The 17,950-nt window shown below is 39.2% G+C and overlaps 2 protein-coding genes across 3 annotated transcripts; both read right to left on the bottom strand.

The window, feature by feature from the left end:
- Positions 1–3,040: 3,040 nt before the first annotated feature.
- On the bottom strand, positions 3,041–15,846 carry LOC113687165 (microfibril-associated glycoprotein 4). 2 transcript variants are annotated; one of them, XM_089195588.1, is made up of 5 exons: positions 15,526–15,846; positions 10,560–10,674; positions 10,064–10,466; positions 9,298–9,309; positions 3,041–3,351 (listed from the first exon to the last, which is right to left on the bottom strand). In XM_089195588.1, the coding sequence occupies exons 1-5, from the start codon at positions 15,844–15,846 to the stop codon at positions 3,120–3,122; spliced, it is 1,083 nt and encodes a 360-aa protein (XP_089051714.1). In that variant the 3' UTR covers positions 3,041–3,119. The 2 variants fall into 2 exon arrangements, with proteins under 2 accessions (XP_089051714.1, XP_089051712.1); XM_089195586.1 differs by lacking the exon at positions 9,298–9,309 and having other exon boundaries at positions 10,055–10,466.
- On the bottom strand, positions 11,721–13,815 carry LOC149053127 (uncharacterized). Its single transcript, XM_089201592.1, has one exon. It carries the CDS (start codon positions 13,813–13,815, stop codon positions 11,938–11,940), a length of 1,878 nt encoding a protein of 625 aa, XP_089057718.1. The 3' UTR covers positions 11,721–11,937.
- Positions 15,847–17,950: the final 2,104 nt, after the last annotated feature.

Genomic DNA, 17,950 nt, shown 5'->3' with positions numbered 1-17,950 from the left:
TAAACCCCACGACTTGGTTCTGGGAATATCATGTGAAATTCCATGTATCCATAGTGATTTTTCGTGGGCTATGTCACTGTAGGAATAGAGGTTACACACGATACATAGATATAGTTTGGGAAAGGTCCTCCTTTCCGTGGGAAAATGGTCCACTGGAATCGCCATGAGTGAGAACTTAAAGTGAAACCAAGTAAATTGTGCATGGCACAGGTAAACGCTGCCGAAGAAGTCGCGATTTGTCTCAGGTTCAAATCTGATTGTTTAAGAGGCGTGTGATTTCTGGAAAAATCACATTGCGAAGTAAAGAGAAACCGAGAACACCCCATATTACTTCCAAAACTCAATTGAAAATTGCTCTGTTTGGTATCATAGTAGTAATCAATTTTTACTGGTACCTTGTATGAACTTTATTGTTTCTTAGTAGAAAATCGCAACGGCTAAAAGACCTCCCATATCGCAACGGCTAAAAGACCTCCTATATCAGACACCCCCCCCCCCCCCCACCCGAGTCAGACCCTTCTCCTTCGTCTCAGGCTCCCGGTCCCTGGAAAGGTTGAATGCCAAGTTGGCTGAGAAACAGTAGTGGTTGCCAAAGTTTTGTTGGAAAAACGAAAGCAAAAAGTAGAGGTGAAAATCGAAACATAAAGGAGACGAATGATGAGGAACCTCCTTATCATAGGGAAGTGGATCTATTCCCAATTTAATTCTATACTTTAAGCAGTAGGTACCGATTATAAGATCGTTAAATGTCTTTGATTGTTTAAGAAATCTCCTTGTAAAAGGGAAGTGGATTTATTCCTAATTCAATTACATGCTTTAAGCGGTAGGTACCGATCATAAGACCGTTAAATGATCGTTTAGGACCATTTTCATATAGAATGGTAACGCCACCAAAACAGAATTGCGCTGTCATTATTATCATCGAAATCTCCCTCGTTAAGTCTACAATCAAGGTCAAAATTAGTTGACGCATCATCCTTTAAGAGTTCTATTTATGTGTAGAATAACGCTCTTTTTCTACCACACTCTAAATCAATGACAAAACCTCTTCCCCCATTTATTGTTGTCCTGTGTGTAACTCTTAAAACTTATGGAATCACGATACAACATTGTTTTGAAGGGATGGCGACGAAAAGGTTTAATGTGTCAACAATTTTGTTGCTGATTGTAGGTACTTCTAGGGGAAACTATGAAAAACATTTTTAAATTAAAAAAGAATTATCATCATTCTTATCATTTTGTATCATCAATGTCGATATCAACATTGTTATGATTATCATATCATTACTTATCGTTTACTATTTATAACTATTTATTATTAACATTTCTATTATAAAAAAAATGCTATGGCTATTATTATTTCTACAGTATGATGATCATTGTATTTCCCAATGATGTTACCCCAGTAACCATTTACTCAGCGCGTCTTACAAGCTGTTTTGGCTGCTTTCATTCCATAAAAACGAATGTAACCACTTTGAAGAAAACTTCACATCTTCACAAAAACAAAACAAAGCAAAACAAAGTAGAAAGGTTTTCGGATAGATAAGGAACACAAAAGCTTTATCAAGAGAAAAGAGCTCATTATATTCCTTTATTTTTCCCTTTTAGTATCTCATGTGCCCCTAATTGTTTAAAATATTCTCTTCTGTAATGTTGTTGGTGACTTCACTACTCGGAAAGTGTTATCGACCCTAGTAAGATCCCGACAGACTATTTCAAGAGTATAATTTACTTGCTCAATGAGAGGGGGGTGGGGTGGGGGTGGGGGTGGGGGTGAGAGGGTGAAGGGGTGAGGGGAGCGTCAAAGCCGACACGGTCCTATCCAACCATAAAGAAACATCACAACTTGTGACCTCTTATATGTCAAGAGTTTCTTGGTGGATGAACGCGGATGACATTAACAACCGATTTTCATTTCTCTTCCACCCATCTCGTCGCTATACTGAAACTTTCGCTTTATGATTTGGTCAATCAATCAATCAGTTAACACCAATTAATACTTTATTTACCGTAAGTTAAAAAGTTAAAAGCAACAGAGCCGATATGGACTTACATGTACTACATAAAACAATACTCTACTTATCAAAAGTTTCAAGTGTAAATCAAAATGTTTTTAAATAGTAGTCAATAATAAATGCAGTTTTGGTATTTATTCGAGATTGTATAGATATCCCTCTGAAATAACATGTTGACGGTATATTCTAGGATAAAAGCCCACTACATCTTAGAGAGGTTCTCTCTAAATCTTCGTTAAGATGTGGTAATTTAAAACTTGGGTAGTTGCATAAATTATAATTCGAACTTCTACTCTAAAACTTATCAAAAAGAGAGAAAATCATCTGCCTCCATATCATTATGTATCTTGTACATAAGTAAAAGCAATTTTCCAGTTTCATACATATTTTAATAGGAATGCCTTATAGTCAAAGCTAAAACATCCCGAGTGTCCCAAGGCAGTCTATATATGGTTTTAGCAGTACGTGCATGCATATACTCAAGCTTTAGCGTTAATGATGGGGAGCATATGCCCCATAGTAAATTGCAGTAAGTAACTGTGAGGACTATACAAGTGAAATAGATACTTTCTATTAAATTTTAAGTAGGTCCAGGGCTTATTAACCTTTGGTGAATAGCAAACACGGATGCAACACACGGTTTTTATTTTAAAAAAAATGGCATGGTTTGCTATAAGTTACACCTAAATACTAATCCAATATTAGAAATTGAATTAAAGTTATTCACAAAATGAAATTCAGTGCATGGTGTCATCATATATACGTATCAACTTGCTGACTTAGGTTTAGCGCGGGTTTCAGTTCAAATCGTTTTCTTGTCGGCCAAGCGTCGATCAATTCAAAAAGCTTCATCCCCCCCTCCTCCCCGAAAACCCCCTGGGCATTTGAACTTTTAAAGACTGGCTCATTCAAATTCCCGTCTCCCGGGGCCAAAATTGTGGATTCCGGATAAATTGCCCACCCCACCCAGACAAGGTTCAAGTTCCCCACCTTTTGGAAAGAACGACAGTCAAATGCCCGAGTGTTGACGTGGAGGGGGGGGGGGGGGTTGTTGTTGAAGCCTCGGTTTGATCGACGCGTTATCCTGGAATAGACATTGTCTTATACTTTGGTTCTCACTTTCATCTCGGTGCGTTTTAGTGAGTAATGATAGTCCCTGAAAGAATACCAGTTGACCCCATCAGCATAAGACACATGGGATCCATTGAGATACAATCCGTTCAGATTGGAGTGATGGCAGCTTTTGTACCACCAGGCTCCCTTGAAATGTTGGGAGCAGTGAAGGCTGTTATGTAGATCATTGTCTTGATCATTAGTAGAAAACTCCATATTGCTGAAATGAAATGAAATTTCATGTAAGCTTGTTTTCACCATGTTTAGACACATAGAAAGCAATAGTTATTTATTTATTTACGATATTTATATAGGCTGACCAAGTTCAGCTTTAAAGCTGGTTTGGATGGTAGCCCGTACAAACTAATAACAACTAGGCCAGACCAGAACACCGGAAGTTTCTTTCCCTTCTCTTTGCAAAAAGTGCGTGGGTTCTTTAACATTCCGTGCTAACCAGCAAAAAGAAGACGGGGCCTACGGTTTATCGTCCTTTTTCAAGAAGCTTTGAGCGTTTATCCATTTGCGGGTGTTAAAGCAAAGGCGGCACATTCTTGGCAGTCTAGGTTATTGGATTACGTAATCAAATCACATGACTTATGAGATTGGAACCTTGAAAAACATTTGAGATCTCAATCTTACTGAAGTCTCACACATTACTAGAAGTGTACGTTGATGTAGTTTGTTTGAGGCTCACAAAAGTTTCTTGGTTTACCAGTTCCTTGCATATATAAAGTTAGGGCCTTTCCGCACTAGCGAATAAGTTGTTTTCTGTCATCATCAACATTTTGCAAGATGGTTAGTCGCGACTTGACAAATTTTGTCCGAGGCGGACAAATCTTCAGACGCACCACCGACAAGATTTGTCCCAGATAAAAACTGAATAAAATCGACTGAATAAACAAAACCGTGATAAACTTGTCGATCATTTGTCGTAAAAGCTACGACCAGCGTGTAGTTGAACTGAAAGCAGTATAGTAGGAAGGCAATAATTAACTTTTGCTGCAAAACACGCGGACTCTAAAATTTTAAAACAACTTGGACAAATCCTGGAAATTGGAGGATTAATCCTTTGGCAAACTATGCAGATGCAACAGACGAAGCAAAAAGTTTACATGAAAAATTTGTCCGTTCATTTTTAAGTCGTGAATTGCGCGCATGCGTAAGAGCGACTTATAGATATGATGTGGAGATTGGCGCTCGCTCGCTCGATTGGTCGATTCCTGTAAACTTTTTTCGATTGTAGGCTTTTGAGTGCATTTGATAGTTTTTGGCGAGTAATAAACAAACGAAATGGCGACCTTTGTTGCTAAGAAGAGTAGTGGGGTGAAAAAGAAGCCGATGATAATCTTAAAAGAGTTTATTTTTTTTCGTTTTAGTTTTCAACAAGCGGCGACAGCGACTGGCAGGCCTGCGATGATTCACTCTGAAATAAGAGAACAACCTTCGTTTTTCATAAAATTGTAATTTACAATCCTTGAACTTGAAAACGATCCGAAGATTAATTAAAAATATCACTTACTCCGAAGCGCTCGGAGTTTACAGGTGTTCAAAAGCTTTTTCTGTAATGGCGTGAGATTGGGAACAAAATCGATCGTTACATTTCGTATCGTGTATTTTTTCTGTGTGAAGCAACAAAAGGTGCCGGCGACTAACAAAATTGCAGGTTAACACGAAAATCAGATAACACCCAAACAAATAATTTTGGCTACCGATTTTCAGTGAATTTTTAAAGAACAATTTTCTTTTAAGAGAGTGTCTCTGTAAGAGCGGTCCGGTCGATTTTGCTTGAGACACGGATTTCGCTCGTTTCTTGTGTGTTGTAAGACATTCGTGTTCCTATACTAAAACAACAACCAGTTTGATGGGATCTCTTTACTTTTCAGAGTTTTACGGAAATTAAATTTCACTCGAGCGAAGGCTTGTCGTGAAACTTTTCAAGACTTTATTTTCATACAACTTTGGAGGACAATTTACAAAAAACTACGGAACTCAGAAAAAAGCAAATACCACAGCCATGTATATTAACTTTATCTTATCTATCGAGGCGACTTTCGCAGACATCACATTTCAATCAAGGAAACAGTAAGACTTGAATGACACCTGATCGGTTCGCCTAAATCACACACGCCAAAACCGATCAAATTCAAGGTAAATTTTTGAAAAAGTGAGGCGTTCTAAACTGATCCGACTAACTTAGCTAGGAAGTAGTTGTCATAGAAAAGGTAACTAAAGAAAAAAAACTTTGCGGCCCGACCTTTACGAGAACGTTATAACTCCGTGAACTTACCTAATTTTCGGTAATCTACAAGTTTGGCCGCCATTTTGAGGGACTTGTCAACATGAAGCGTAACCGATATAAATCAAGCAGATAGATCTAAAACCGTCAAAAATACATACGAAAGCTTGTCTTCGCCCAACTCTGAGCGTGGAGCGGCAGAGACGCGAGACACGAGTCTCGCGTCTCGCGGCTTCTCCATGCTCACAGGATACGCGTGACCTCACTATCTTTAAGGAAAATAAGAGACTGCTCGAAGTCTGTATTCCGTTCAACCATTTCATAAGAGTGACGCGAGTCTTTCAATTGAGTGAGAAAGTCACAAACCCATTCTTTACATCACAGGCGTAACCACTGACCACAGTAGGCTTCTCCTTTGACGCGGAAATTGAAATCGTATCGAGTATACAAAGTTATAGTGAGTTCCTTTAGATCTCCCGAACTTGTATCGCGTTGGAAACAATTACAAGTACAGGAAGAAGTCGTTCGTTAGCGAGACGTTCATTATGTCTCAGGACTGCTTTTTGAATAGCAAAGATGGAAAAAACAGTGCATCACGGTTTTCAATTCCTGATGGATGCTACTGGGCTTTACTTTAACTGAGAAATTTGCAATCGCTTACCTCAGCTCTCTGTGTCCCATGCCGTAAGAGGCACAAGAAAAAAGTTGATGATAGTGAGTCTTGGCTGAGACAAGAAGAATCAGAGAAGAATCTACGGTCCCCAGAAACGCCACTTTTAAACACGAGACAACTAAGGTAAATTGAATTAAGGGGTATTTGTTTTATTGAAAACTATTGTTCAGGTTATAAGATACGCGAATAACTCTCCCCACCGATTTTTTCTTACATTCTGTTAATAAAAAGTTTCAATAATTACAAAGGCTTTCTTGTTGATCGTCTTAATAGTAACAGTTTCCAGGATCCAAGGGGAGCAAAAGAGAGAACAATTTTCTGTGTAGTTAGGTAAGGCGACATGCCGGCTTTATACTTCTTCCGGCGTGATAACGATAATGATGACAACAATGGGTAAAAAGCACCGACCGCTATTGATGACGATTATCATAGTTATAAACAAATCTCAGTTATAGTCCTGAAAAAATCTCAGGGGGTCCTTTGAACCATCCACCTCATCTCGCCAGAAGTCAAAGTTTCCTACACTCATTCTAAGGTTCGTGCGATTTTACGACGAATTTTCAATTCCGGTGTGTTGCACGCGCGACTTTTGATAGGAAAACCTGCACGTGCGGAGTGAATCAAATTTCTATCATTTTGCACACATTCTTGGGAACAGCAAAAATTACTTAGTACAAACATTCTAGTGTTCATTCCGTGCACTGGGGCATAAATAAAAGGTTCTGGTGGAAAATACACCTTATTTTATACCACTGATGACAGGCAAAAAGGTTATATGGGTACCCCGGTTAAAAATATATTGTTAACTCTATTATTTAATACCAGCTCTAATTTAAAGGAGAAAGTTATGAAAATAAAACAAAAGTTTTCTGTACCACGAAGCATGCCTCCATTATTTAGACTGATAGTCCTAAAGCTTTTTAAGCATGTATTCGAATGTCTTATGACAATAAGCCCGCCATCCACCCCACCCCGTACTATACTGTTTTCACTCAGCGGCTGGTCAGCGGTCACGTTTATGAGGTAAACACACCGATCGATTCCTGATCACCGTGCTTGTAGATCGAAAAAATCAAAATACCAGCGTGATATTGCTGCGAAGATGAAGCAGTTGTGTTATTTGATTCGTACTTCACATTCGAGTCGAAGCTTGGGTGGCACAGGTTATTTCTTACGGTGGAATCGACGAGGGGAATTCGAACACTAGTCTTAGTGTTTGAATTGTAGGAAGAAATGGTCGCATAGGGATGGTAAGTTTAACGAACAGTTTCAAATTTTGCCGCTTGAATTGAAAGTAAAGTTAATTTGAATTGCTTTCGTATGTATTTTTGACGGTTTTATATCGGTTACGCTTCATGTTGACAAGTCCCTCAAAATGGCGGCCAAACTTGGAGATACAAGCGACTAAATACAGGAATGGCTCCGACCTGTGATTGGATGATAAAAATAGTAAAAGTTCATAAGTTATATCTTAACTCCTTGCACGTGAGTATTGTTAACCGCGTGTACCGAAGCGGAACAATGAAATATCGATGCGAAAACACCGACGTGTCAAACAAGAAATGGCTACTTACATAACGAAGATAAGGCAGAGTCTATCTTCTTCAGCTAGGTCGTTCAGCGATATTCCGGCAATGAAAAAGTCATCCGCTGCCAATTTCCGCTGACAAAACTAATTTAGTCTGTCTAGGCGGACGACCAGAGACTAGAGCCATTCCTGTATTTCACCGCTGACAGGAATGGCTCCAACTCATGCGTATATTAATTTTTTACGAAGTTACGAGAGTTAGACGAAACGCGTCAGAGAATAAAGAAGTTTTACAACTACTGTTCGTACAGCACTGCTCACCATTTTAGTTTTTAATTTTTTAATTTTTTTTTTTAAAAATTACTAAAAAGTTATTGAAAAAAAACTAATAAACGTTTGAGTCGGAGCTATTCCTGTCAGCGGTGAAATACAGGAATGGCTCCAGTCTCTGGTCGTCCGCCTGAACTGACCAAATGAGTTTTGTCAGCGGAGCTTGTTAGCCGATGACTTTTTCATCGCTGGAATATCGCTGAACGACCTCGCTGAATAAGAAAGGCTGCCTTCCCTTCGCTACGTAAGTAATCATTTCTTTTTTTACAGATCGGTTTTTTCACTCGCATTGATATTTCATTGTTCCGCTTAGAGACACGCGGTTAACAATACTCACGGGCAAAGAGTTAAGATATAACTTATTAACTTTTACTATTTTTATCATCCAATTACAGGTCGGAGCCATTCCTGTATTTAGTCGCTTGTCTTGGAGATTGCCAAAAATTAGGTAAGTTCACGGAGTTATAAAGTTCTCGTAAAGGTCGGGCCGCAAAGTTTTTTTGTAATTACCTTTTCTATGGCACCTACTTCCTAGCTATGTTAAATGGATCAGTTAAGAACGCCTCACTTTTTCAAAAATTTACCTTGGATCTGATCGATTCTGGCGTGTGTGATTTAGTTGAACCGATAAGGTGTCATTCAAGTCTTCCTGTTTCCTTGATTGAAATGTGATGTTTACGAAAGTCGCCTCGATAGATAAGATAAAGTTAATATTCATGGCTTTGGTATTTGTTTTTTTTCTGAGTTCCGTAGTTTTTTGTAAATTGTCCTCCAAAATTGTATGAAATTTAAGTCTTGAAAAGTGTCACGACAAGCCTTTGCTCGAGTGAAATTTAATTTCCGTAAAACTCTGAAAAATAAAGAGATTCGATCAAACTGATTGTTGTTTTAGTATAGGTACATGAATGTCTTACAACACACAAGAAACGAGCGAAATCCGTGTCTCAAGCAAAATCGACCGGACCGCTCTTACAGAGACATTCTCTTAAGTTTCAAGAATATTTGAAAATTCAAAATAAATATTACGTACTAAAATGCGAACGTTATACACCACAAAATTGATAAATAGGCCTGAAATGAAATTCTACCTTGTTCTTGATTATACGTTGCCTAGCACGTGACCAAAATCTACCCAGGCGGAAATCCAAAATGACAGTGGCAGTCTGGGCTTAGTCATATCACTCAAAACTCGTTCCCGTTTGTCTCATTTGATAAAGAGGGAATCATTAATGTTTTCATTACGACAATATTGCCTTGATTTTCCAATATTTACAATGATAGACAGCAAATTTCACTTTTCACCTACATATGTATTTTTAAAACACATGACATCATCCACCCTTGTCAAATGTAATAGCATGATCATTTCAATTGTAATGCCTTCTTATCCCAACGTTACTTTGTTTCTTTGCTACATCAGCGAACACTGAACTACTGCTCGTACTCTAAATATGAAAATCGACCACAAATTCCCTAAACCAGATAACATTAAACATAATCCAAAAAATCATGTAAGTCATCTGTCAATTCACGAGTTTGCTCACAGAGCACTTTGATCTAGGAACAAATCTAGTTTTGCCTGTTAGTGAAAAAAGACCGTTTCCTTATTTTGCATTAGGTTTTATTATTTCGTTTTGGTTCTATTTCAGCATTCAATCGTTCTAAACCTCAATCGTTCATTCCGTCAAATGTTCTTTCTTCCGTTTAAACAATCTATGGTTTCTGTTTCCACCGTCGTATTTTTAAATTTCAATACAGAACGCCTCTATTTTGGTAACACTTTGCTGATACTGGAGTTTCTCTCATGATAATGAACGATAAAACCAGTTAGCTCGGTAGACCAGGATAGAGAGAAAAAAAACCTGACAGTCGTGCAGTGTAATTATACTTACTAGCGATTACAGAGGGATTCGAAATTTAAACGAAGATGGTGACCAGTAAAACATCAAACTCCCAAATAAACATCAAAGCCAGAAGTTTTCCTTTGTTTTATCTGGAAATGTTTCTCTTTAGATACAAAATTCAAACTAGGAGTGATAAGCCGTTCATGATTAGTTCCCTTCGATATGAATTTCTAAAGCTACACCCCTAGTCAAAACATGCTTCCCGCGGTTGGAAATGGATTCTCTCTCAGTCAACCTGAATTCCTTTCTTACCTATGTAGCGTCATAGAGTCACCAGCGGTGCCCTTGTATCCCCCAATCAAAAGCCGGTACTTGTCAGCTTCGTCTGCCACATTGAAATTCGTGTACTCAGCGTACGTGATGCTCCCTTCAAAGTCTTCCAGGTCAACTCTCAACATAACGTCATCAGCGGCTGTTAAACGGTGAAGATTGTCGTTTCCAAGCCAGAACTCTCCGCTCAGATTTCCGAAGCCGTTTTTGTAGGATTCCCATTTAAGATAGAAGTCAACAGAGCCGTCCAAGCGTTTCTGAAAAACGGTCCAGCCTCCACCGTCTGTGGTCATGTCACAAAACACTTGGATTGGTTTGCCGCCATCTGGATTGATGGTGTACATGCCACTAGAATTAAATCCATCTTGAAACAATTGGGAGCAGCTTTTTGGTTCTGTTTTGAGGAAAAAAAGAACCTATTCAAGCTGACTTTTTCATATGATAATCGAGGCTTTTTCCATGCCTAGGCAAAGTGATATATACCTACCGCAAGGTTTTCCTGTGAAGCCACGCTTACACTTGCATCGAACGCTGCCATCTTGATAGTTGGGAACGCATATACTCTGATGACCACTTTGGAAACGGTCCTCTTTACATGCACTCTAGAGAGAAAAATTGTTCCAGGTAACCTCCTAAACATCCGTAAGTCGAAGGAGTTTCTTTCTTTCAATAGCGCAAGGATATTCTAAGAATGGAACTTATTTTGTTGCGGACAGCATTTGCACAAATTATTTTACGATATGGTCTTCGGGTTATGCACCTTTGTTACTTACAATAGGAAACTTGTGATAGGTTGGGAGGTAAACAGAATCTATGAGACCGTACGCAAACCTTGTTCTTAGGGAAAGAGAGACCTCGGATATGAGGTTAACAGTGTAATAATGATGATGATGGGGATATAGCGCTATTCTGTCGGACTTTATTAGTTCATATAGGAAGTTATACAATTGTAAAACTGCATTATTGCGGCGGACAGAGGACTGGAGGCGCATGCGTGATAAAAGGGAACTGGTTGCGATTGTCGCTATTAACCTTTCTAAAGCTTTTGATGTCATTCAGCATGACTTACTCTTAGTAAAACTCAAAGCATTTGGAGTTGGCAAAGGAAGTTGAGCCCTACTTAAGGACTACTTGTCAGGAAGACAGCAGCGAGTAAAGATTAGAGATACCTTCTCCAACTGGGCGGGCACCAGAAGAGGAGTTCCACAAGGGAGCGTTTTAGGACCAATGTTTTTTAATTTATTTATTAATTACTTGTTTCAGCATGTGAAATATGCAAATCTAAACGCATACGCAGACCACCATCAGATTTATTCATCTAACCTAGACCCACTTACTCTGGAAATTAAAGTGCGTTTGTCGAGAAGTTAATGTCGCAAATCAGTGGTATAAAAACAATGGCATGACTGTTAAGTATAGGTAATCACATGAGGCCAAGTACTATTAAGGATTAATTGCACGAGAGTTTTCAAAATTTTCCAAAATTTGGAAAATTTTGAAAACTCAAGTGCAATTAATCCTTAATAGTACGAGGTCTCATGGGATTACTTGTTTATCAATAAAGGGCAAAATTTATACGAAGAAAAATCACGCGCGCAGTCTATTTTTATCTGGGAAGCAACGGATTAGCAATGCAACGGATTAGGGACCGGTCATTATTTATCGCCTGGGGGGGGGGGGTCGGAGTATTTTTGTTGTCACATCGGAGCATTTACCTGATCCCCCCGTAGAGTATCTAGTTTTTTTAGAGATCCCCCCTTATCGGTAGTGGAAAGTTTCATGATCCCCCCCCCCCCTTTTCTCCCAGCCACCGCCAAATAACTTTCTGAATATGCAAGTGATATTTTAATAGTGGTACTTACGTCTCATGGACCTTGAACCACAACGGTAAATATTTGCTCGTCAGATACGAACTGAATTGTCGAGGAAGTGCCAATCTCAGGCTGTTCATCCAAATCCACGAAAACATAGTCATCGTCGCTCTCTGCCTCTCCACTTTCGGATTCTTCATCCTCAGATTCCACGTCATCTTCATCACTCGACAGTTCTTCTGTTATCACAGTCTCTTTATTCTGTCGGTAATAGTGACATCGAATGGCCTTCACTTTGTCAAGTTTCCGACCGACAGTCGTCAAACCATGCTTGTTGAGATACAGGTCTAGTTCTCTTACCCGCAACTTTTCAACTTTGCCACCCTCGATGAGGTTATCCCATTGAAAGTCCTTGTACGTTCGTTCGGCCTCTTGCCTTCTTCGCTCCTGAGCTGCTCTTGTTCTGATGTCCTTTCGGATCTCAATATCCTTCAAATGATTAACATATGCAATGACGTGCTTCTCTTCCACATTATATTTTGAGCAGAAGCTCTTCATGGTATCCTGATCGTTTCTGATACTGTCAGAATGTTCCTCGTACAGATCTTTAATACATTTTCTTGGAAGGTAATCATCTGGTGTCCTGCCCGTCGATTCCGTCTGATAGATATCCATGAAATGTCCAGGATTGTTTGAATCTGGTACAGGTTGCGGAATTCTTTCCGTTTCTGGACCGACCCATCTATTGTTAGAACACCAGGAACAGAGATTGGAACTTTCTTCTCTTGACTCTTTACAGGCATCACGACAGAATTCCATAAAAAGTTCTCCACGAATATAGTGGTCTTCCATAAACGATTCGATCTTTCGGAAGTATGCTGCACCGGGCGCTTGCTCTTTGTTTCGTTCTGATGCACCCCGATAGTTGTCGAGGTAAACAGAATTGAAAAAGAATAATTCATCAGGGGACTCGCTTACTTTGCTCTTGATGTAATCTTTAAGGACAGGGGCATCATCAATTCTCTCGGCTACCTGACTACAGACATACCAAGCATTTTTCTCCATCCGTTTCTTTTCGTAATCTTCGTATGACTGGAGAGACAGTTGTTTGATTTCCTCTTCCGAAAGATCCTCAAATCTCCTATATTTTTCCCACTCTAGAGTTGCGCCATCCACAAGAGCATCAGAAATTGCCGAGTTTGTCCTTTCGGCTTCACCTTGCCCGCTGTCGGCCCTCGAACGATGACATCGCACTCTATAATCGGAATTGTGAACCCTTGCTAACTCGGCGTCTCGAAATCTAACTTCGTAGTTGGAAACTCCCACGCCCGGACCAGCATCTGTAAGGTCAGCCCATCGTAGCTTTACAGGTGGAAGGCAGAGATCTCCGAGAACTTCAAGACCATGTTTACATGAACTGGTTACCCTTAAAATCCTGTCCTTTCTCGCATCTTTTTCCATGGAATCGACTTCCTCTTTAAACAGATCATCAATGGCATCTAAAATGCGTTTCGTGACTGGTATTATCTGACTAGCAAACAGAGCCCTATTGTGCTCTGACATTTCTGTGTCTTCGCAAAACTGCAACAAATTGTCAATCCTTAATTTCAAGTGTTCTGCTCTCTCTTTTTCGTAAGTGAAGAATTTACAGTTACTTTCTGTTTCTCCGGATAATTTGTCTAGGTCATCTGACTCTGTCATATCATAATAAAGAAAGAGGTCATCGTGTAGTCGCGCGCAGCATTTACGAAATCCCAGTGAGTACTGTGGACTGCCAGGTGTCGGTTCGTCAACCTCAAAAGCTGATAGATCCTCATGTCGCAAACGAACCGTTTCGCTGGCCCATACAGTGCCTGACGATCCCACTATTGCTTTGGGCCAGACAAATACATAGTGGCGATCTTCCTTTTTTTTTGGTCTGATCCCCCCCATTATGCTTGTCAATTACGGCTGATCCCCCCTAAAGGTCTTCAAAAAACCATGTGATCCCCCCCTAAATACTCCGACCCCCCCCCAGGCGATAAATAATGACCGGTCCCTTAGCCAATCATTAACAGGTAATCATGCCCTCTCTTGATTACTAAAAATGCCCTCGATTAAGAAAAAAAATGCCCTCTCTCTCAACCAATCAGCGCTCAGTAATTTTGCACTTTATTGATAACGAGAAAAAGCACCAAGCTCTAATCCTGAGAAAAACTGAGCACAATTTTTGTTTCCCAGTAAATAATTCGATAGATATATTTGGAATAACAACGGCTATTAGGCTTTCTTTTGATAATCACGTATCGGTTATCTGTAAGAAAATAAATAATCAATTAAACGTAATGCTTAGATTTCGGAAACTTATTAATAAGGAGACGCTATTGAAGCTTTATAAAGCCTTTATTTTGCCGCATTTTTACTACTGTTCTTCTGTTTGGCATTTCTGTGGTGCGCGCAACGCCGGCAAAGTAGATAATCTAAATAAGCGCATTCTTAGGTTTATACTACAGTACTACAGCTCTCCATATGACATTTTACTAAGCAAAGTTAACTTAAAATATCTTTTCATTAGACGCCTACAGAACTTCATGATCACGTTATATAAGAGTCTGTTCGTTACGAATTATCCATGTTATTTAAAAGATATGTTCACCCTCCGGTCTTCATCCTACAATTTGCTCGGAAATCATATCACGTCCCTTCCCAACCCAAAAAAAAACGACATACGGTCTGCACTCCCTTTCATACTTAGCTAGCAAAATATGGAACTCTCTCCCAGACACCTACAGAACATTAAATTTTCTAGAATTCAAGCAAGAGATCCTCAGATATGAAGCTTTTCACAGTAGATCTACAAGTTATGTTTCCCTCTTAGTTTTCCCTCTTAGCTTTTAGTTGTATATAGTTTATAAACAATATTGAAATTGTAAGATAGCATATTTTTATTTCATTTTAGCTTTTTTCTCGAAGATATTAGCTCTACAGCTACACTCAATTTCGAGCTTAAATAAAGTATGTGTGTATGTATATGTATGTATGTATGATGATGACGATGACGATGATGATATCATGATGAATAGCAGTTATTATTATCATCACTGTCACAATCATTACTTTTATCAGTATCTTTTCATCATCATTGACGATGGTTATAGCTATGAGTGGGTCTCCTTATGTTCTGTCCAAGAAAACCATATCTTGCTACAATATGTGACAATTTTATTACGAAGCGCAACAGAATACACATCCTTTCCTTTTGGATAGCAAAATGCGACTAGTTCACGTGCAAGATATACTTCAAAAGAAAATCAAGAATGGAGGCTCTACATATGCCACTCTATATCAGACTGATTTATACTGTCTTTAATAGCCTCCCAGCAGGTATTCATCGCTAAAGTGAATTCAAAGTCATTTGAATTATTTTTCATGAAAACCTAGCTGTTTTTGTCAGAGGAGTCTCTTTCCCCTAACGCCAACAGCGGGCAAATTTCTATCACGGTTATTGTCGGTTCTTCTTATGCCGATAAGTTAAAGCGTGGGACAAAGTAACTTTCGTCAAGGGGAAAAAAATGAGAGATGAAAACTTAAATATTTTAAAGTTAATCAAGATTTTTAGGGAACTCCGCCTCGATTAAACATAAAATCACAGATTTTGCATACCTTTATTCCCCTGTAAATAAAACCTTTATCCTCAAGAAAGTTAGCAAATCCAGCAAATCGATCAGAGTCGCTTAGTTGACACTTGAATTTGTTTGGGTCTCCCTCTATGGTTCCAAAGTTGTAAGACTGACATCGCTCTTCATTTACACACTCAAGCCGACAGGAACTTTCTGAATCCACTTTTACATCTCTTATCAGGCTTCCGTTCAGCTTTTGTCCGTTTATCTTTTCCGCAAAGTTAACAGCCTTAAAATTTGGCCCTGAAATACGGCTTATGCCGTAGGCAACGGTGCAAAGAAGAGATATTATGCTAAGATGCATATTTAGTCTTCACTGTCAGAAAGAATATGATGAAAAAGAATGAGTTATTTGATATCTATAGCCTAACTGGATAAGCAGGTGCAAGAAAATTGCGAGAATGAAAACAGTACGAGCAATATGTTTTGTTAGCCTACTCCTAAGCTGGTTTTAATTTCCGGTAAATTAGTACTAACAGCTGCGTTGAAAACGTAAATTTTCCACCGTAAAGAGTTAAAACGCTGACGTTTCGAGCGTTAGCCCTTCGAAAGAGATCTGACGAAGGGCTTATTCAACCTCCGTCGTGGAGTCCCTGCCTGAACCGGTGAAGTTGTAAATCAAATGATTTAAAATGTCCTACAGTCCAAACGGCTAGTTCACAGACTTCAGGAAATATGTTTGGGAATTTTTACGTCATGAAATATTGATTTGTGGCGTCTTCTTTAGCGAAATATAGACCCACTCGCAGAACCAACTGTCGACTGCGGAGGCGATTTCCACAAACAAAGTCTTTAAATATCAGCAGGTATTTTTTAAAGTTCTACCTCATTCATAGCGTTGAAATCAGTTCTGACTTTGTGTTCTGCCATTCTGAGCTAGTACTGTTTTTAAAGGTTTCACAGAATCTCCCACATGCGTTACTTAAGGTTACAAAAATTGCTACATAATACGATACAATACGAAATTACGTGTGGGCATCAAGGCTTGCTTACGTTTTACAGCGATCCGTGGGCGCAAATTTCCTACCAAACATGGGTTTATTTGACAGTCTGCGTACTTATCTTCCTGAAAATACCTGATGATTTGATTATTTCTGGCTGGAAGGCTTCCTGCTGCATTCGATCTTTGCATCTAGTTTAGTAATAGCGAGATATCCACTCGCTTGATAAATAATGAAACACATAATACAAAAAATATTTCAATTTTGAGCACAGAAACGCTTCACGACAGTAAAAATAATGAACAACAAAATGCCAAAGCCGAAGTTTGACCGAAGTCTAAAGCCTAAAAGGTAAATTATTCCATTGATTTTATAATTACAGCCAATAAGTACTCTGTCATCGCTTCTTGTGTTCCAAAAATATCCCTGAGGCTTTTTAAAGTGTTTGAGTGTTGCTTTCCCTTAGCCGGTCTCGTGCAGTGTGCTTAATTACAACAGAGAATGATAAAAATATAGATGAATATGAGCCATTTATCAGGAAATAATAAATCAAAAAGTAAAAACCAAACGTTTTCGACACTAGGTTATCATCAGGGTAAATAAGCACCATCCGCCAAACTGATGATATTTTATATTCCTCAGTAATTCCTGATGTTCGATTAGCATCGCGCTTACGAAACTAGATTTCAACGTTCATGGGGTTTCTGCTTGCATTTGTGAACAGTGCCACGGTCGTCGCAAAAAGTTGGATCATTTGCCGCAGAGTCTCAAGGTCTATACATATTTCTTTAAGAGATAGTTACGCTGCAAGCGTGAAAAAAAGAGTGACTCTTTTCTCAGTCGAAAGAATCGCTGCAAGAAACAACTAGCAGATTTAATAGCTTCGCAGCATCACCCGTAAAGAGACCAAAAGTTGAAGGCAGACAATTCTCTTGGCCCAAGTACATTAGTGAGCTTGGTCTTCTGTGAGAGCTTTAACTGGCGGTACAATAAATATAGTGATCGGTTTCTTCTCGAGGGGAGACGAGATCGATCATTGGAGTTGCTTGATATACTAAAGATCTTCCGTAGGCAGTTGGTAACAAAACGGAGACATTGTTATCTTCGAAAAACATCTTCTGATCTTCTTGAAATGCTTCTATCCCAAAAGTCGCGCAAACTTGCCTAAAACCTCGTCGTAAATCGTTGTTGTCTGAAAAGTTGACCCTAAAATAATTTTGTTCACCACTTTATTCGTCAGTATGACAATAAATTACCAACTCTAGCCAATCAGAATTGACGTAAGAATCGACAAAAGGTGTTAACCGATAAAAAGTCACGTCAGAGTGACATTACGGGACACGGTTGGTGTCAGGTTTGCGTATCGTTCCCTTGCCTCCGTTTGACCTTGGGGGGGGGGGGGGGGGAAGGTTGTTGCATTTTTTTGTTTCAAGATTTCTGTTCAGAAATCGGTGTGACAGAAAACCC

The sequence above is a fragment of the Pocillopora damicornis genome, chromosome 1, assembly GCF_964200805.1.
Source record: "Pocillopora damicornis chromosome 1, jaPocDami1.2, whole genome shotgun sequence".
NCBI lineage: Eukaryota > Metazoa > Cnidaria > Anthozoa > Scleractinia > Pocilloporidae > Pocillopora > Pocillopora damicornis.
The sequence above is the reverse complement of the archived record's forward strand: the minus strand, read 5'-3'. Positions and strand labels throughout refer to the sequence as shown.